We start from the raw sequence: 14786 nt of genomic DNA on the forward strand, positions 1-14786 counted from the left end.
AGCTAAAGCTTTCTCTCCTGTGTTCCCTGCTCTAGCCAAAATCCTTGACATTTTACAGTCAGCGCTAGAGGGTGGTCTGGCATACAAATCCATTTAAGGTACAGATTGCTACCTTATCTTTTCACGGGCTGCAGATGGGTGCAAAAGCCAGTGACCAAATCCTGGTTCCCTCTGTGGGACTTAGGCTTGGATCTGAGAGCACTCTTTTGCTCCAATAGGTTTCATTTCCATTGAAGTACCTCACAGAAAAACTAGTTCTGACAGCAACTACTTCAGACAGATATTGAAGATTGCAACACTTTCCTGCAAGGGCCCTTTGGTGGCTTTTTATTTTCACCAGAGATAGGTATACCACATCTATCTCCAAAGTTCAATTTTAAAGTGGTATCCAATTGCAGAGGGACTACTTCCCAGTTTTTCTTGAGTCTTCACATGAGGCACTGAGTGCATAGCAGGAAGACTTCAGTTTTCTTCCGCATGGGCGAGTTACTAACAGTGTACTTGGCTAAATGAAAAGATTGTACACTTTCCTCTTGCCCATCAGGCCCTCGAGTCATCAACTCATGGGTTACCAGGGTGATTAGATTGGCATGCAGGAAGTACGCTTTTCTGCTCTGAAACAATTGCATTGAGGGGTGGCAGCCTTTGGGGCAGTTATGCCAGGATTGCTTGGAAGATATAGGTAAGGTCTAGCTTGAAGTTCTGGTGCGATCTTCATTCAACCTTACAAACTAAATATGCGACCAGCAAGTTTGGGACAAGAGAGATCAATTCTAACTTGAACAGCTTTTCTTTGATTGTCAGTGTCTCTCTTCATTTGTTCTCCCCCACCCTATATTGGCTTTGGTATATTCCGTTATGTGCTGATGGGAGGATGGGCCAGGACGGGTCCATCTTCATGTCAGCACAGGACTCCCTACCTAGTGGCTTGTTGCAGGCTAAGTTATCGAACATCTTAGTTGGGGGAGGGGCTGTCTTTTATAATCAGCTTGGAAAATGTGGTCATTGGGGGCTACAAAGGAGGTATTAACCCATTATGTGCTGACGTGAGGATGGGCCAGGAAAGGAAAATGATGGTAAGTTGATAATTTTCCATTATATAATATATAGACACGTGCATTCGTTTTTGTCCGAATGATGTGCATCCGTTTTTGTCCGAATGCATTTTCGCCCGAATTTCAGGTATTTTCATTTTGGCAAACGATAACGAAAGTGCAGAATCCGAAAAACTAAAGATCCAACATAAACAAATGCTTTATTTTTGTTGTTACAACAGTTCGATATAGAATAAGGAGATTTGACGTGACATTGACAATAACAATCTGTGTCCGAATGTGCCTAACCTTACCTCCTATTAGTCCAAGATTATATAGAGAAAATATTCAAACAGCCGTTTTTTCGGGAGCAGTGATTTTAATAATGATTAAAGTGAAACCATAAAAGTGTAATATTCCTTTAAATTTCGTACCTGGGGGTGTCTATAGTATGCCTGTGAAGGGGTGCATGTTTCCCGTGCTTAGAACTGTCCCTGCACAAAGTGTCATTTCTGCAGGAAAAAGTCATTTAAAATCACTCGCGGCTATAATGAATTTTCGGCTTCCGTAATACAGTGAACACTCATTGAAAGTCATTAATAGAAAAAAAGTGTGGGGTTCCCCCAAATTCAATTACCAGGCCCTTCAGGTCTGGTATGGATATTAAGGGGAACCCCGTGTCAAATTTTTAAAAAAAATTGATGTGGGGGTCTCCCTAAAAAATCCACACCAGACCCTTTATCCGAGCACGCAACCTGGCAGGCCACAGGAAAATAGGGGGGACAAGAGAACGCCCCCCTCCTGAACTGTACCAGGCCACATGCCCTCAACATTGGGAGGATGCTTTGGGGTCCATGTTGATGGGAACAAGGGTCTCATCCCCACAACCCTGGCCGGTGGTTGTGAGGGTCTGCGAGCGGGGGGCTTATCAGAATCTGGAAGCCCCCTTTAACAAGGGGACCCCCAGATCCCACCCCCCTGTTTGAAATGGTAAGGGGGTAATTACCCCTACCATTTCAAAAAGAACGTGTAAAAAATAGTTAAATAAGACAAACTTTTGAAAAAGTCCTTTATTAAAAATAAAAAATAAAAAAGATTCCAGCAGTGTCTCCTCCGTGGAGACAGATGGATGGATTCGCTGCGCTGGATCAGATCAGCCAACGCTGGACCCCGGAGAGATGACCATCCGTCTCTGGACAGCAAGAGTGGATTACCACCGCTGGAATCTTTTTTTAATTTTTTTATTTAAAAAAAAAATTAAAAAAAGATTTTCAAAAGTGTGTTTGTCTTATTTAACTATTTTTTTACACTTTCTTTGTGAAATGGTAGGGGTACTTTTGTAGATTCTGATAAGCCCCCCCACCCGCAGACCCCCACAACCACCGGACAGGGTTGTGGGGATGAGGCCCTTGTCCCCATCAACATCCCAATGCTGAGGGCATGTGGCCTGGTACGGTTCAGGAGGGGGGGCGCTCTCGCCCCCCTCTTTTCCTGCGGCCTGCCAGGTTGCGTGCTCGGATAAAGGGTATGGTATGGATTTTTAGGGGGACCCCCACGTCTTTTTTTTTTTTTTTTTTTGACGCGGGGTCCCCCTTAATATACATACCAGACCTGAAGGGCCTGGTAATTGAATTTGGGGGAACCCCGTGCTTTTTTTTATATCAATGACCTTTAATGAGTGTTCTCTGTATTACGAGAGCAGGAAATTCATTGTGTGATTGCAGGGACAGTACTAAGCACGGGAAACATGCGCCCCTTCACAGGCATACTATAGACACCCCCAGGTACGAAATTTCAAGGATTTTTTTTGTTTCACTTTAATCATTATTAAAATCACTGCTCCTGAAAAAACTGACGTTTTTAAAACTTTTTTTTGCATTGATACATGTCCCCTGGGGCAGGACCCGGGTCCCCAAACACTTTTTAGGACAGTAACTTGCATATTAGCCTTTAAAATTAGCACTTTAGATTTTGAACGTTGGAGTCCCATAGACTTTAATAGGGTTCTAAAGAACCTGGGGTGTTCGGCTAATCCATGATGATGAATGTTGTATTCGTTATTATCAGTCACTATCTGACACACTGAGACTTAGACCATTCATTCAACATGAACGACAAAGCAACGAAAAACACGCATTTATAATAATATTCGACAGAGCATCGAAACTGTACGATGCTGCAATCTTACATTTCCGGAGTCAAATGCTCTGCCTAATGGCTATATAGAGTTTAGCAGCTCCGTCTAATCTTCTTTATATATTTGACAGACACCATAAGCCTTCAAAGACAGATTCGACTGTAATTCATGTGGATTTTCGGACGAATGCAATTTTTGAACGAAAAACTAAGCAAAAACGCATTTCGGGAGTAACTAAATAAATTTTTTTTTTGACGAAAACGTAATTCGGAAACAAAATATTTCGCTCTGCACATGTCTAATAATATATATCCTGTACGTATGCAATGTATTATATAATGTATGTGTACAATGTATTATATAATGGATCCTGTATGTATACAATGTATTATATAATATATTCTACATGTATACTTCCCAGAAGCCTCATATTTGTGTACTGTCAGTGGGAAGGGGTTAATCCAGACCAAGCTCCTGATTGGTCACTGGCTTTCCCTGAATGACACTCCTAGTTCTTCCTCACACAGATATTGATCAGGAATTGGTAGGAAATGGACATTATAGATGGCAACTCACCATGTTGTGCTCTCCTCTCCTGGAGGTCATCTGCGGGTCCCATCAGACTGATCAGTGTAAAGACATGAATGGTGACATCCAGAGCCCCTTCTTCTCCATATGTGTCTATCAGGATGTTCTTGGTGGTGATCCAGTCTGCATTTTCTAGTCTTCCTCGGGGGATGGGCTGTGTATCTCCATAGGAGAAATCAGACAATTTGTTCCTAAATCTCTTAAAGTCACATTCTATCAGATCCTCCAGAGAATATATGAGAAGATCCCCGGGGGTATGTGGGACCTTTCCCGGGACACCAGGAGCCGACCCTGCAGAGAGAATCAGAAATTATAAACATTCATCCTGATTGGATGATTTCTGACAAATGACAGCAGATATAGTGCCTTGAAAAAGTATTTATACTCCTGGAAATTTTCCACATTTTGTCATGTTACATCCAAAAACGTAAATCTATTTTATTAGGATTTTATGTGATAGACCAACAAAAAGTGGCACATAATTGTGAAGTGGAAGGAAAATGATAAATTATATAAATATGTGAAAAGTGTGGGGGAGGGGCATTTGTATTACGCTGAGTCAATACTTTGTATAACCACTTTTCACTGCAATTATAACTGCAAGTTTTGCCACAAATTTTCAATGTGATTTAGGTCTGAACTGTGACTGGGCCATTCTAATACATTAATATGCTTTGATGTAAACCATTCCATTGTAGCTCTGACTGGATGTTTCGGGTTGTTGTCCTCCTGGAAGGTGAACCTCCACCCCGGTCTCAAGTCTTTTGCAGACTCTAAGCCCTTGTACACACGGTCAGAGATTCCGACAACCAAATCCATCGGATTTTTGTCCGAAACTGTTGTATACACATAGTCGGACGAAGTTTCGGAAAATCCAACGTGATGACGTTATTTTATTACGATGGGACTACATTCAGGCTAGTAGCCAATAGCTTTGATGTAGGAATTTGATCTGAGGATGCGTGGCACTTTCTCCGATCGGAATTCTCTACACATGATCGAGTATGTCCGATAGGAGCATTTTGTCGGAAAATATTTCCAGCAAGTTGGAAAATTTGGTCCGACGGATATTCCGACGGAAACAGTCCAATGCATACCACACAGAGTTGGAATATCTGACAAAATGCTCCAATCGGACACATTCCATCGGAATCTCCGATCGTGTGTACAAGGGCTGACAGTTTTTTTTTTGTTTTTGTTTTTTTTATATTGCCCTGTATTTGTATTCATCCATCTTCCCATCAACTCTGACCAGCTTCCCTGTCCCTGCTGAAGAAAAGCATTCCCACCACATGATGCTGCCACCACCATGTTTCACGGTGGGGATGGTGTGTTCAGGGTGATGTGAAGTGTTAGTTTTCCGTCACACATAGTGTTTTGCTTTTAGGCCAAAAAGTTACATTTTGACCTCATCTGACCAGAGTACCTTCTTCCACGTGTGAATCTCTGTAGCTCCTCCCGAGTTACCATGGGTCTCTTGGCTGCTTCTCTGATAAATGCTCTCTTTGCCTGGCCAGTCAGTTTAGGTGGACATGTTTAAATGTGAAATCTCTAATTGATGAAACGGCTGCTACTCAAGACCAGGAATAAAGTAATAATATATTTGGAGCGCTATTTCCTGTGTTAAACCATATAAAATGTGACAATGTATAATTTATAAAATGATCATTGTATATAAGATAATACTTAAAAAGGGTTGTAAAGATTTCCCATTTTTTTCACATTCATGCATCCTATGCCCCCAGCCACCCATTTACTTACCTGAGCCCTTGAAAGTCCCGTGTTGAGAATGCCCTGGATTTCAGCCCAGTCTTCTCAGCTCTTCATTGGATAGATTGATGGCAGCGCAGCCATTGGCTCGCGCTGCTGTCAGTCAAATCCATTGACGGGGGGCAGGGCCAAGTCCTGCACTTGGCGGCTATGGACGCCAAATGTAGGACTCCGAAATGCACCCACAAGGTAACCCCCCAGGAGATCGCTTCTCCCATGGGGTTATCTGAGATGGGGAGAAGCTAAGAGAGCCACCAGGGACCCCAGAAATGCCATTCGGGGCCACTCTGTGCAAAACAAGCTGCACAGTGGAGGTAAGTATGACATTTTTGTTATTTAAAAAAATAAAAATAAAACCTTTAGTGTCACTTTATTTAATGCAAATGTGCTTCAATATAAGAAGAGTTAATAACGTGATTGATGCATCAACCACAATATAAAAACAGTGCCAAAAAAAGTGCAAGGTGAATAAACATTCAATAAACTTATTATTACTTACCTGATTTCAAGTCTGTGAGTTTCATGGAAGCAGGACAACCACGTGGGTGATATCCAGACAGGCAAATATACTCCTAAAGTGAGTTTGATCTCTGTAATAAAGGTCCACTATTTCTGGTATGAGGCCAACTTTTACCTTATGAGACATAATATCTTCAAACATATGTGACTGTTTTCAAGCGGAATATATCAGACATCTTGCAATGCTCAGTGACTGAAAGCAAAGGAGACATATGCAGGAGCTTGCCTGATTGAGATTCCATGGTGGTCCTATTGGATTGGCATGTACTGCAGATGAAGTCATAAACATCTCTCCCCTCTCTATTCCTCCACACATTATATCCTGGATCGCTCCGGTATAAGCAAGGGAAGGAAAAGAGAAAAGAAGCCTCCACTAGTGCAGTATGTTTTAAACAAGGTAAAAAGTGTTTATTAAGTGTCTAAAAAGTGGTCTCTTACATAGTAACAATTAAAAACAAGCAAAATGAAAAATTGTATGTGTTTGGCGTTCTCAGCACCCTCTCACATTTCCTCCTGGTGCACGTCTGTCTACGGCCACTCCCTACGCATTACGTCACGTGTCTTCATCCCCAGTTTTTAATTTTGCTTGCTTTTAATTGTTACTATGTAAGAAACCACGTTTTAGACATTTAATAAATACTTTACCTTGTTTAAAACTTAAACTTTAACTTATTGCATTAACTTTAACTTATTGCATTAATATAGAACATTCATTATTGACTGTTTCTATTTAAGTGATCAGTTTCTCATTTGCACAAAATCACTTTATTATTTTTGCACTAGTCTTCTGTTATTGTGAACACTATTAGATTTTGCAGCATTTTTGATTACATCGCCTTTTTAGAGTTTTGATGATTGACATAGTCAGTTTTACTCCTAGTAGTAAGAAGGATCCATATATTTAATATTTATAATAAGTTTATTGAATGTTTATTCATTTTGCACTTTTTTTTTCATTTTGTACTTTTTTGAGCACTGTTTTTATATTGTGATTTATACATCACTCACTTTATTAATTCTCATTATATTGAAGTACATTTGCATTAAATATTATCTTATGCAGTATCAGGCAGCACAGTGGTGTAATGGTTAGCACTTTCACCTAGCAGCAATAGGGTCACTGGTTCAAATACCGACTGCGACACCATCTGCCTTTGCATGCTCTCCATGTGCCTGCATGGGCTTCCTCCCACACTCCAAAGACATGCTGGTAAGTTAATTAGATCCTGTCAGAAAATTGGCCAAATATGTGTATCTGTTTGCAAGTGTGTTGAGACCCCATGGGGTAGAAGGACCGTACTATACCACAGGTGGACACCAGCAGCTAAAAGCACTGTGAGGCAATTAAGTTTGCATAGGTAGCATGATACAAGTCATTCATCCATTATGCACAATGAGGACTTTATGAATTATATTTTGTCACATTTTATATGGTTTAACACAGGAAATGGCTCTCCATATATATTATTGCATAAATTTAGGTGGACAGCCATGTCTTGGTAGGTTTGCAGTTGTGCCATACTCTTTCCATTTTCTGATGATGGATTGAACAGAGCTCCGTGAGATGGGTAAAGCTTGGGAGATTGTTTTATAACATAACCCTGCTTTATACTTCTCCATAACTTTATTCCTGACCTGTCTGGTGTGTTCCTTGGCCTTCATGATGCTGTTTATTCACCAAGGTTTTCTAACAAACTTCTGAGGACTTCACCGAACAGCTGTATTTATACTGAGATTAAATGACAGACAGATGGACTCTATTTACTAATTAGGTGACTTCTGAAGGAAATTGGTTCCACTAGACTTTAGTTAGGGGTATCAGAGTAAAGGGGGCTGAATACAAATGTCCCTCCCCCCACACTTTTCACATATTTTATTTGCAAAAATGTTGAAAACCATTTGTTTTTCTTACCTTCCACTTCAAAATTATGTTCCATTTTGGGTTGGTCTATCACATAAAATCCCAATAAAATACATTTACATTGTTGATGGAAACATGACAAAATGTGGAAAAAATTCAAGGGGTGTGAATACTTTTCAAGACACTATTTGTCTGTACTGGCAGCTGGGAATGTTATAAGGAGCATAGAGAAGGGAAAGCAAATTATCCCCCAGTATGTCTATATGTACATTATCCTATGGAGAGATTGGTTTCCCTGTGATAATCTCATATGACTGCCTCCATAGTGGTAAATTACCTCTCTCAGATTGATGGGGTCAATTTATAAAAAAAAAATCACTTTCATCAATGTAGTAGTCATAATGCCATATCTTACTGGCTGAGGTATTTCAAGAAAATACTGTCTTATGGCCACTAGATGGAGCTGATGATCATAGGAAGTAAACCTATTAGAAAAATTACAGCGCTTATCAGCGACAGCTGTACAAATGACACAAACTCATAGTAATTTTTAAATGTAGACCCACTAATGTATATGTAGGGATAATTATATTAAACATCACGTTTATTGATTGTTTCATAGTAAACTAAAATAAACTATAAATCCTTTACGAAACCTTCCCCCCTGAATAATGATGTGTCTGATCAGTGGGAATTAAAAACCCTGATTACTCCCAAATCTCCCAGCAGTATGTGTCATGTGACACGGGGCTGTTTTCTCCTTAGGATTATAGACAAAGGATTCCCCCGACCACTACACAAATAACCATAACATTTGGGGTCCTCCAGTCATTATGGATCACTGGATCATCTCAGAAGATCATTTCCATCGATAAATAAAATCTGAAGAGACGGGAATGTGATGGTGGAATTGATGAAAAGCTCCTGAACTCTTCTAATGGGTGGACTGACCAGATGTCTACAGGAAATGTCCAGACTATGGAGACATGAGATGTCCTATCATCTAATTCCAATATCTGGAGATGTGAGATGGAGGAAAACATTGGAAAGGATGGTCAGGATCAGCAGTCATACCTTTTGGGGAGGAGGATGAGGAGGAAGAGGTCGCCATGACATCAGGAGATGACCCGAGATGACATCACCTGGAAAGAGACCAAACAATAATAAACTCATTTGTAGTGCAATGAACAGGAATTTGTTCCTTTATGTGGAGAACAATTGGCTGTCTAGTTGTCCAATTAGAGCAGATCTGAAATAGACTTCTGTCATTTACAGCTCATAACTATAAGTGTCTATAAATAACTTCATTCCAGCATTCATCTGATTGGTATATCGGGGGGGTCACAAAGGAATCTTAACCTGTTTAGGGCCCCAATTTTAACAGGCTCATATATGTAGAAATTAAACAGTAGCGTGGAAACAACCTCTACATTTTTCGTGGGAACCGCTTCTTCAGGAGCTTATATACATTTTCTCTAGCAAGGTCAGAACAACCATAGGAAATGTTAACATTATCACAGCATGGATGTGGGTGGAGGACTGAAAATTATCAAGGAAAGTAATCAATGACCATTGTACAGAAATGGGAATTCTTCATAAAGACTGTATGGGCAATAAGTGTAAAAGACTATAAATAAAACTTATGTGGCTCAAAGTCAAAGATAAAAAAGCTATAAAAGAAAAAAGCTTTTAAAAAAATAAAGATGAAGGAACACTATCATTGTTTAAATGTTACAAAGAATATAACAGAATATGTAAAAAGTAATCAAGCCCCAAAAATGCGAAACAACCGACAGATTGCAAAAGATAGGACAAACCCCAAAAATTCTTCAAATAGATTAATAATAGAAAGGTCAGGTCTGATCAAGTAGGCCCTTTACACAATAATTTATAGTGGGTGACTGGGGACAAAGAGAAGGCAGATTTATTAAATCCATTCTTCAGCTCTGTTTATACAAAGGAGCATGGGGGAGCTCATGTCCATAATGGGGGTGATAGTGACACAGCCCCAAATGATCCACAATGTCTCAAAAGTGATATTGTCCAGAAATATTTAGACAGAATAAAGGTGAATAAAGCACCTGGCCCTGATGGCATCCACCCACCGATCCTAATTTTTTTTTTTTTAGCTCTGTCATTTTAAAGCCATCATAAATGGAAAAATAACAGAATTCAGAGAGTCGTGGTTAATGATTCATATTCTGAATGATCTAAGGTTATCAGTGGTGTACCCCAAAGTTCAGTGTTAGTGGGGTACCCCAAGGTTCAATGTTATTCGTGGGGTACCCCAAAGTTAAGTGTTGGGACCCTTACTTTGTAATATTTTTATAAATGATATTGGGTCGGGGATTTCAGTCTTTGCAGATGATACCAAGCTATGCAGTGGAATAACGTCCTTATAGGATGTCTCCAGCCTTCAAGCCAACCTCAATGCTCTGTTTCATTGGGTAACTCAGTGGTTATGGTGAAGGTCGTCATCTTACATAGTTACATAGTTAGTCAGGTTGAAAAAAAAGACACAAGTCCATCCAGTTCAATCAAAAATCCATCCAGTTCAAACACAGTTCAATCTTCTGACTGTCATTTTGTTTGTCTCATGTATTTTAATTCTATTGATTTTTTTTTCTTTTACCGAAGGTGGTACATTGGACATTCTGGGTTTATTGTACTGCATTGCACCTTTTTGGTTTTGTTTGCATATTTCGTTTTTTCTTTTTTTTTTTTTAATGTGTAATCTACAGTGTTTTCTATCAAATTACTCTGGTAATATTTATACATCCTCTTTTATCAATAGATATTTATTGAATTTTCAGTTGGCAAGAGAAATAAACCATGACATTATTAACAATTGTAAAGAGATTTCAGGTATACAGTGTAAAATATCACAAGTGTTATACGTATTTCAGTTATGCATTTGGTTTCTTCAGAAATAAGGAGGAAGGGTTGTTTTTTTCATAGATTTAACATTTTCCATTTAGTACAAGGTTGCCACTTGTGAGTGAAGTGTTCTAATTTCTCTGAATGGATCGCTGTCATTTGTTCATGTGAATAGTGCATTTGGGTTAAATGTATCACATCCCGTATGGTGGGAGGGTTAGGGTCTTTCCATCTTTGTTAAGTGATGTTAAGTTTAGCGGCTAGCAGAATGTGTGTAGTTATGTGTTGTGATGGGTGTGGGAGTATTTCCATTTCCAAAAATACGAGTGCGGAGCTAGGAGAGGGTATGATAGAAGTTTGAGCGACTTTGGATATGAGTTTGAATGTGGATGTCCAGAACGCTGTCAATTTAGGGCACCCCCAAAAGGTGTGAAGGAGGTCGCCTTTTTGGCCTCAGTGTCTCCACCATAAGGTAGTTATGGAATGGTTGAATCAAGAAATTCTATCAGGGGTCAAATACCATCTGAGTAGCAATTAGACTGAAAGTTCCCAGAAGGTGGAGCAACTGGTGGCTTTATATGTGGCATTGCAGGCTGTGGTCCATTGTTTGTCAGTATACTGTGTGTACATTTTAGATCATTTACCCATTTGAGTAAAGGGGCTGATTAGGTGAAAGTGCATTTTTGTTGCACAATTATATAAGAGAGTGAGATCCCTTTATTATGGGGTGTATTATGGGGTGTACTGGCTGTGTAGTATGTCCAAGCTGGAGAGGGGATTTTGCGCAGCCATAAGTAGAGTGTTGATATGCAATGTTTTGTATGAATGTATTTGTATAGATCTGAGTTTGGGAGGAGAAAGTCGTTTTGGAGGGTAGGAAAGGGCTTGACGTTGTCTTTGTCAAAGAGATCATTAACCTATTTTATACCTTTTGATTGCCAGGATGTAAAGGATATTGATCCATGATGTAATGTACCGCTATGATAGGGATTTTCAGGGTAGTGGAGTGAGGGTGGGAGTGGGTTGATTGAATTCATATTTTCCAGGTTTTAATCAAAGCTGTCATGGTGGGAGGTATATGTGGAGGAATTCTAGCTCCCAGTGGTATGCTAACGAGCCAGGGATATAGGGAGTGACCTGGTGTGTAAGATGCTTCTATGGCTCCCCAGATTGTGGTAGGAGAAGGTAGGAGCCATTCTTTAAGTTGCGTGAGTATAGAAGCTAGGTAGTAATCGGCAAAGTCGATATATTCTGCCCCCCCCACTGAACAATGTTTAACCGCTTGCTGACATACAATATACAATGATATACGTCAGCACAATGGCACAGCTGCGCAAATGGGCATACCTGTACTTCCCCGTTAAATTGTGGCATTGTAGGCATGTACGTGCCACCCCACCACATGCTCTGTGATCGTGCTCACGGGACCTGCGGACTCGATTTCTGCCAGTGTCCCACGATCATGTTATGGAGCTGCAGAACAGGGAGATGCCTAGGTAAACAAGGCACTTCCCTGTTCTGCCTAGCAACATGACAGAGATCTCCTGCTCTCTCTCATCGGGAGCAGTGATCTCTGTCATGTGAGTGGTAACCCATCCCCCACAGTTAGAACACCTCCCTAGGACACACTTAATCCCTTGATCACCCCCTAGTGTTTAACCCCTTCAGTGCCAGTGTCATTTACAAAGTAATCAGTGCATTTTTATAATGGTCCCAAAATATTGTCAAAAGTGTCCGATGTGTCCGCCATAATGTCACAAACATGATAAAAATCGCAGATCACCATCATTACTAATAAAAATTTAAAGATGCCATAAATTTATCCCCTAGTTTGTAGACGCTATAACTTTTGCACATACCAATCATTATAAGTTTATTACGATTTTTTTTTTTTTGTTTTTTGTTTTTTTTGTTTTTTTTTTTACCAAAAATATGTAGAAGAATACGTATCGGCCTATACTGAAGAAAACAATGTTTTTTTATATATTTTCTGGGGATATTTATTATAGCAAAAAGTTAAAAATAATGCTTTTTTTGTTTGTTTATAGCACAAAAAATAAAAATTGCAGAGCTGATCAAATACCACCAAAAAGTGCTATTTTTGGGGTGCTGACGGGCACTGGACAGGCGGAGCTGATGGGCACTGGACAGGCTGCATTGGTGGGCACTGAAAGGTGGAGCTGATGGGCACTGGACAGGCTGCATTGGTGGGCACTGAAAGGTGGAGCTGATGGGCACTGGACAGGCTGCATTGGTGGGCACTGAAAGGTGGAGCTGATGGGCACTGGACAGGCTGCATTGGTGGGCACTGAAAGGTGGAGATGATGGACACTGGTAATGTTGAGCTGATGGGCACAGACTAAGGCAAGCCCAAGCTACTGGAATTACCTTTTTTTGTTAACAAGCAGGTGATTGGCTGCCAGGCAGTTCTATCAAACAATCACCAGCTTGTTAATGTGAAAAGTTGACTCTGTCAGATCCCACCCCGCCCTCTATGCAGTACTGCGACTGCTCCCATTCTCTGCTCTGCTATACTCTGGTGCAAGGTAGGGTGAGTGGGAACACAGAGCACACTATGGTTGAGGGGAGGGAGGGGTGAAGGGCACAGAGGACTCTAAAAGGGGTGTGTGAAGAGGACAGAGGACATTGTATTGGCAGGGTAGAGAACATTACAGTGGGGGAGGGATAAAGGGGACAGAGGACACTACAGTGGGGGGTGGGGTGTGTTTAGGGGACAGGGGACAGGGGACATTGCATGGGGGCAGAGGACACTACAGTAGGGGGGTGTGTGTGTAGGGATGGGGATATTGCATGGGGGGGCAGAGGACACTACAGTGAGGTGGAGGGGTGTGTGTGTGTAGGGACGGGGGATATTTCATGGGGGGCGGAGGACATTACAGTGAGGAGGAGGGGTGTGTAGGGGACAGGGGACATTTCATGGAGGGAGAGTACACTACAGTGGGGGTGTTGTGGAAAATTTTAGATGTATTTATTATATGTATTGTCATAAGAGTCCTCCTGTGTTCATTCTCCCCTAACCTGCTCTAAAAGAGCTGACTGGGGCAGACTGACGCTGGTTGAGATCCATTAGGTAGTCGATAACTTCTTGGGATTGGAAAAAAAGGTGTTTGCGGAGTGGGGGTATGTCCGCCAGGGAAAGGGCCCCTGTACACTGTACAGACGATCGTCTGGGGGCATATGCTTGCTCTGCGGGGATTGGTTGTAGGCGGATGTGGGCACATTATCTCTGCTGTGCCTGATTACCACATGGAGATGGGCAGTGCACATCTGTGGATAGCCTTCCATCCACACGGAGGTGTAGAATAATCCAGGTATACATTGTTCTCTGGAACAATGTATATTAAGGATTTCTATCAGAGGAATTGTAGTCATCGTTCATTGGTTTTGTATGGTTTCCATCATTGAAAGCATTTAGTCAGTTTGCGTCACTGACTATTTGAATGTATACATGTCTGTGATTGGTACTTTCTTCTGTATTGTATTGCATTGTACTGTCCTTATATGGGCATTCACATCCTGTGTTGCTGCTGTGAGGTCACACCCTTTGTGGGAGGTGTTCAGCTGTTGGAGGCACACCCTCCAGGGCGTGGCTTCCAGTGGAAAGCTAAATAACGTTTTTGGTTGAGGTCAGAGGACAGGGATGCTGACCGTTTGGAGAATGTAAGAATGCTGGTGATGGCTCTTTAATGAGGAACCAGGGGGGGGGGGGGGGGGGCTGGCTGAGGAGCAGTCAGGCTGAGATGAGGATGTAGGAATGCAGGTGATGTCTGAATACTTGAATGAATGGGTTAGAAGGTAAGCTTAAAGTATTATATCATTAAAATGGAAATGGGTGCTTATATGAGCACAGCAGCAGATGTGGCTGTGTGCATAGCATACAGCCAAATTGCTATTATAGGGGGAAGGGTGTGTGTGTAGGGGACAGGGGGCATTTCATTGGGGGGAAGAGGACACTGTAGTGGGTGGAGGGGTGTGTGTA

General features: G+C 41.2%; 2 protein-coding genes across 2 annotated transcripts in view; one reads left to right on the forward strand and one right to left on the reverse strand.

Annotated features, from left to right (window-relative positions):
- The window catches only part of LOC143986527 (NACHT, LRR and PYD domains-containing protein 3-like), a 214361-nt gene that overhangs the window by 197578 nt on the left and 1997 nt on the right, over positions 1–14786 (reverse strand). The window contains exons 2-3 of the mRNA XM_077484885.1: positions 8984–9051; positions 3748–4050 (exon numbers count right to left, since the gene is read on the reverse strand). Of these exons, the coding sequence (XP_077341011.1) occupies positions 3748–4050; positions 8984–9020 (340 nt within the window). The 5' untranslated portion in view covers positions 9021–9051. The remainder of the gene's footprint in view (positions 1–3747; positions 4051–8983; positions 9052–14786) is intronic.
- LOC143986526 (NACHT, LRR and PYD domains-containing protein 3-like) overlaps positions 664–14786 on the forward strand; it is a 262440-nt gene continuing 248317 nt past the window's right edge. Inside the window, exon 1 of the mRNA XM_077484883.1 lies at positions 664–682. The gene's annotated coding sequence lies outside the window, so the exon portion shown is untranslated. The remainder of the gene's footprint in view (positions 683–14786) is intronic.

Source organism: Lithobates pipiens, unplaced genomic scaffold, assembly GCF_037356315.1.
Source record: "Lithobates pipiens isolate NorthernLeopardFrog02 unplaced genomic scaffold, aLitPip1_a1.2 Scaffold_167, whole genome shotgun sequence".
NCBI lineage: Eukaryota > Metazoa > Chordata > Amphibia > Anura > Ranidae > Lithobates > Lithobates pipiens.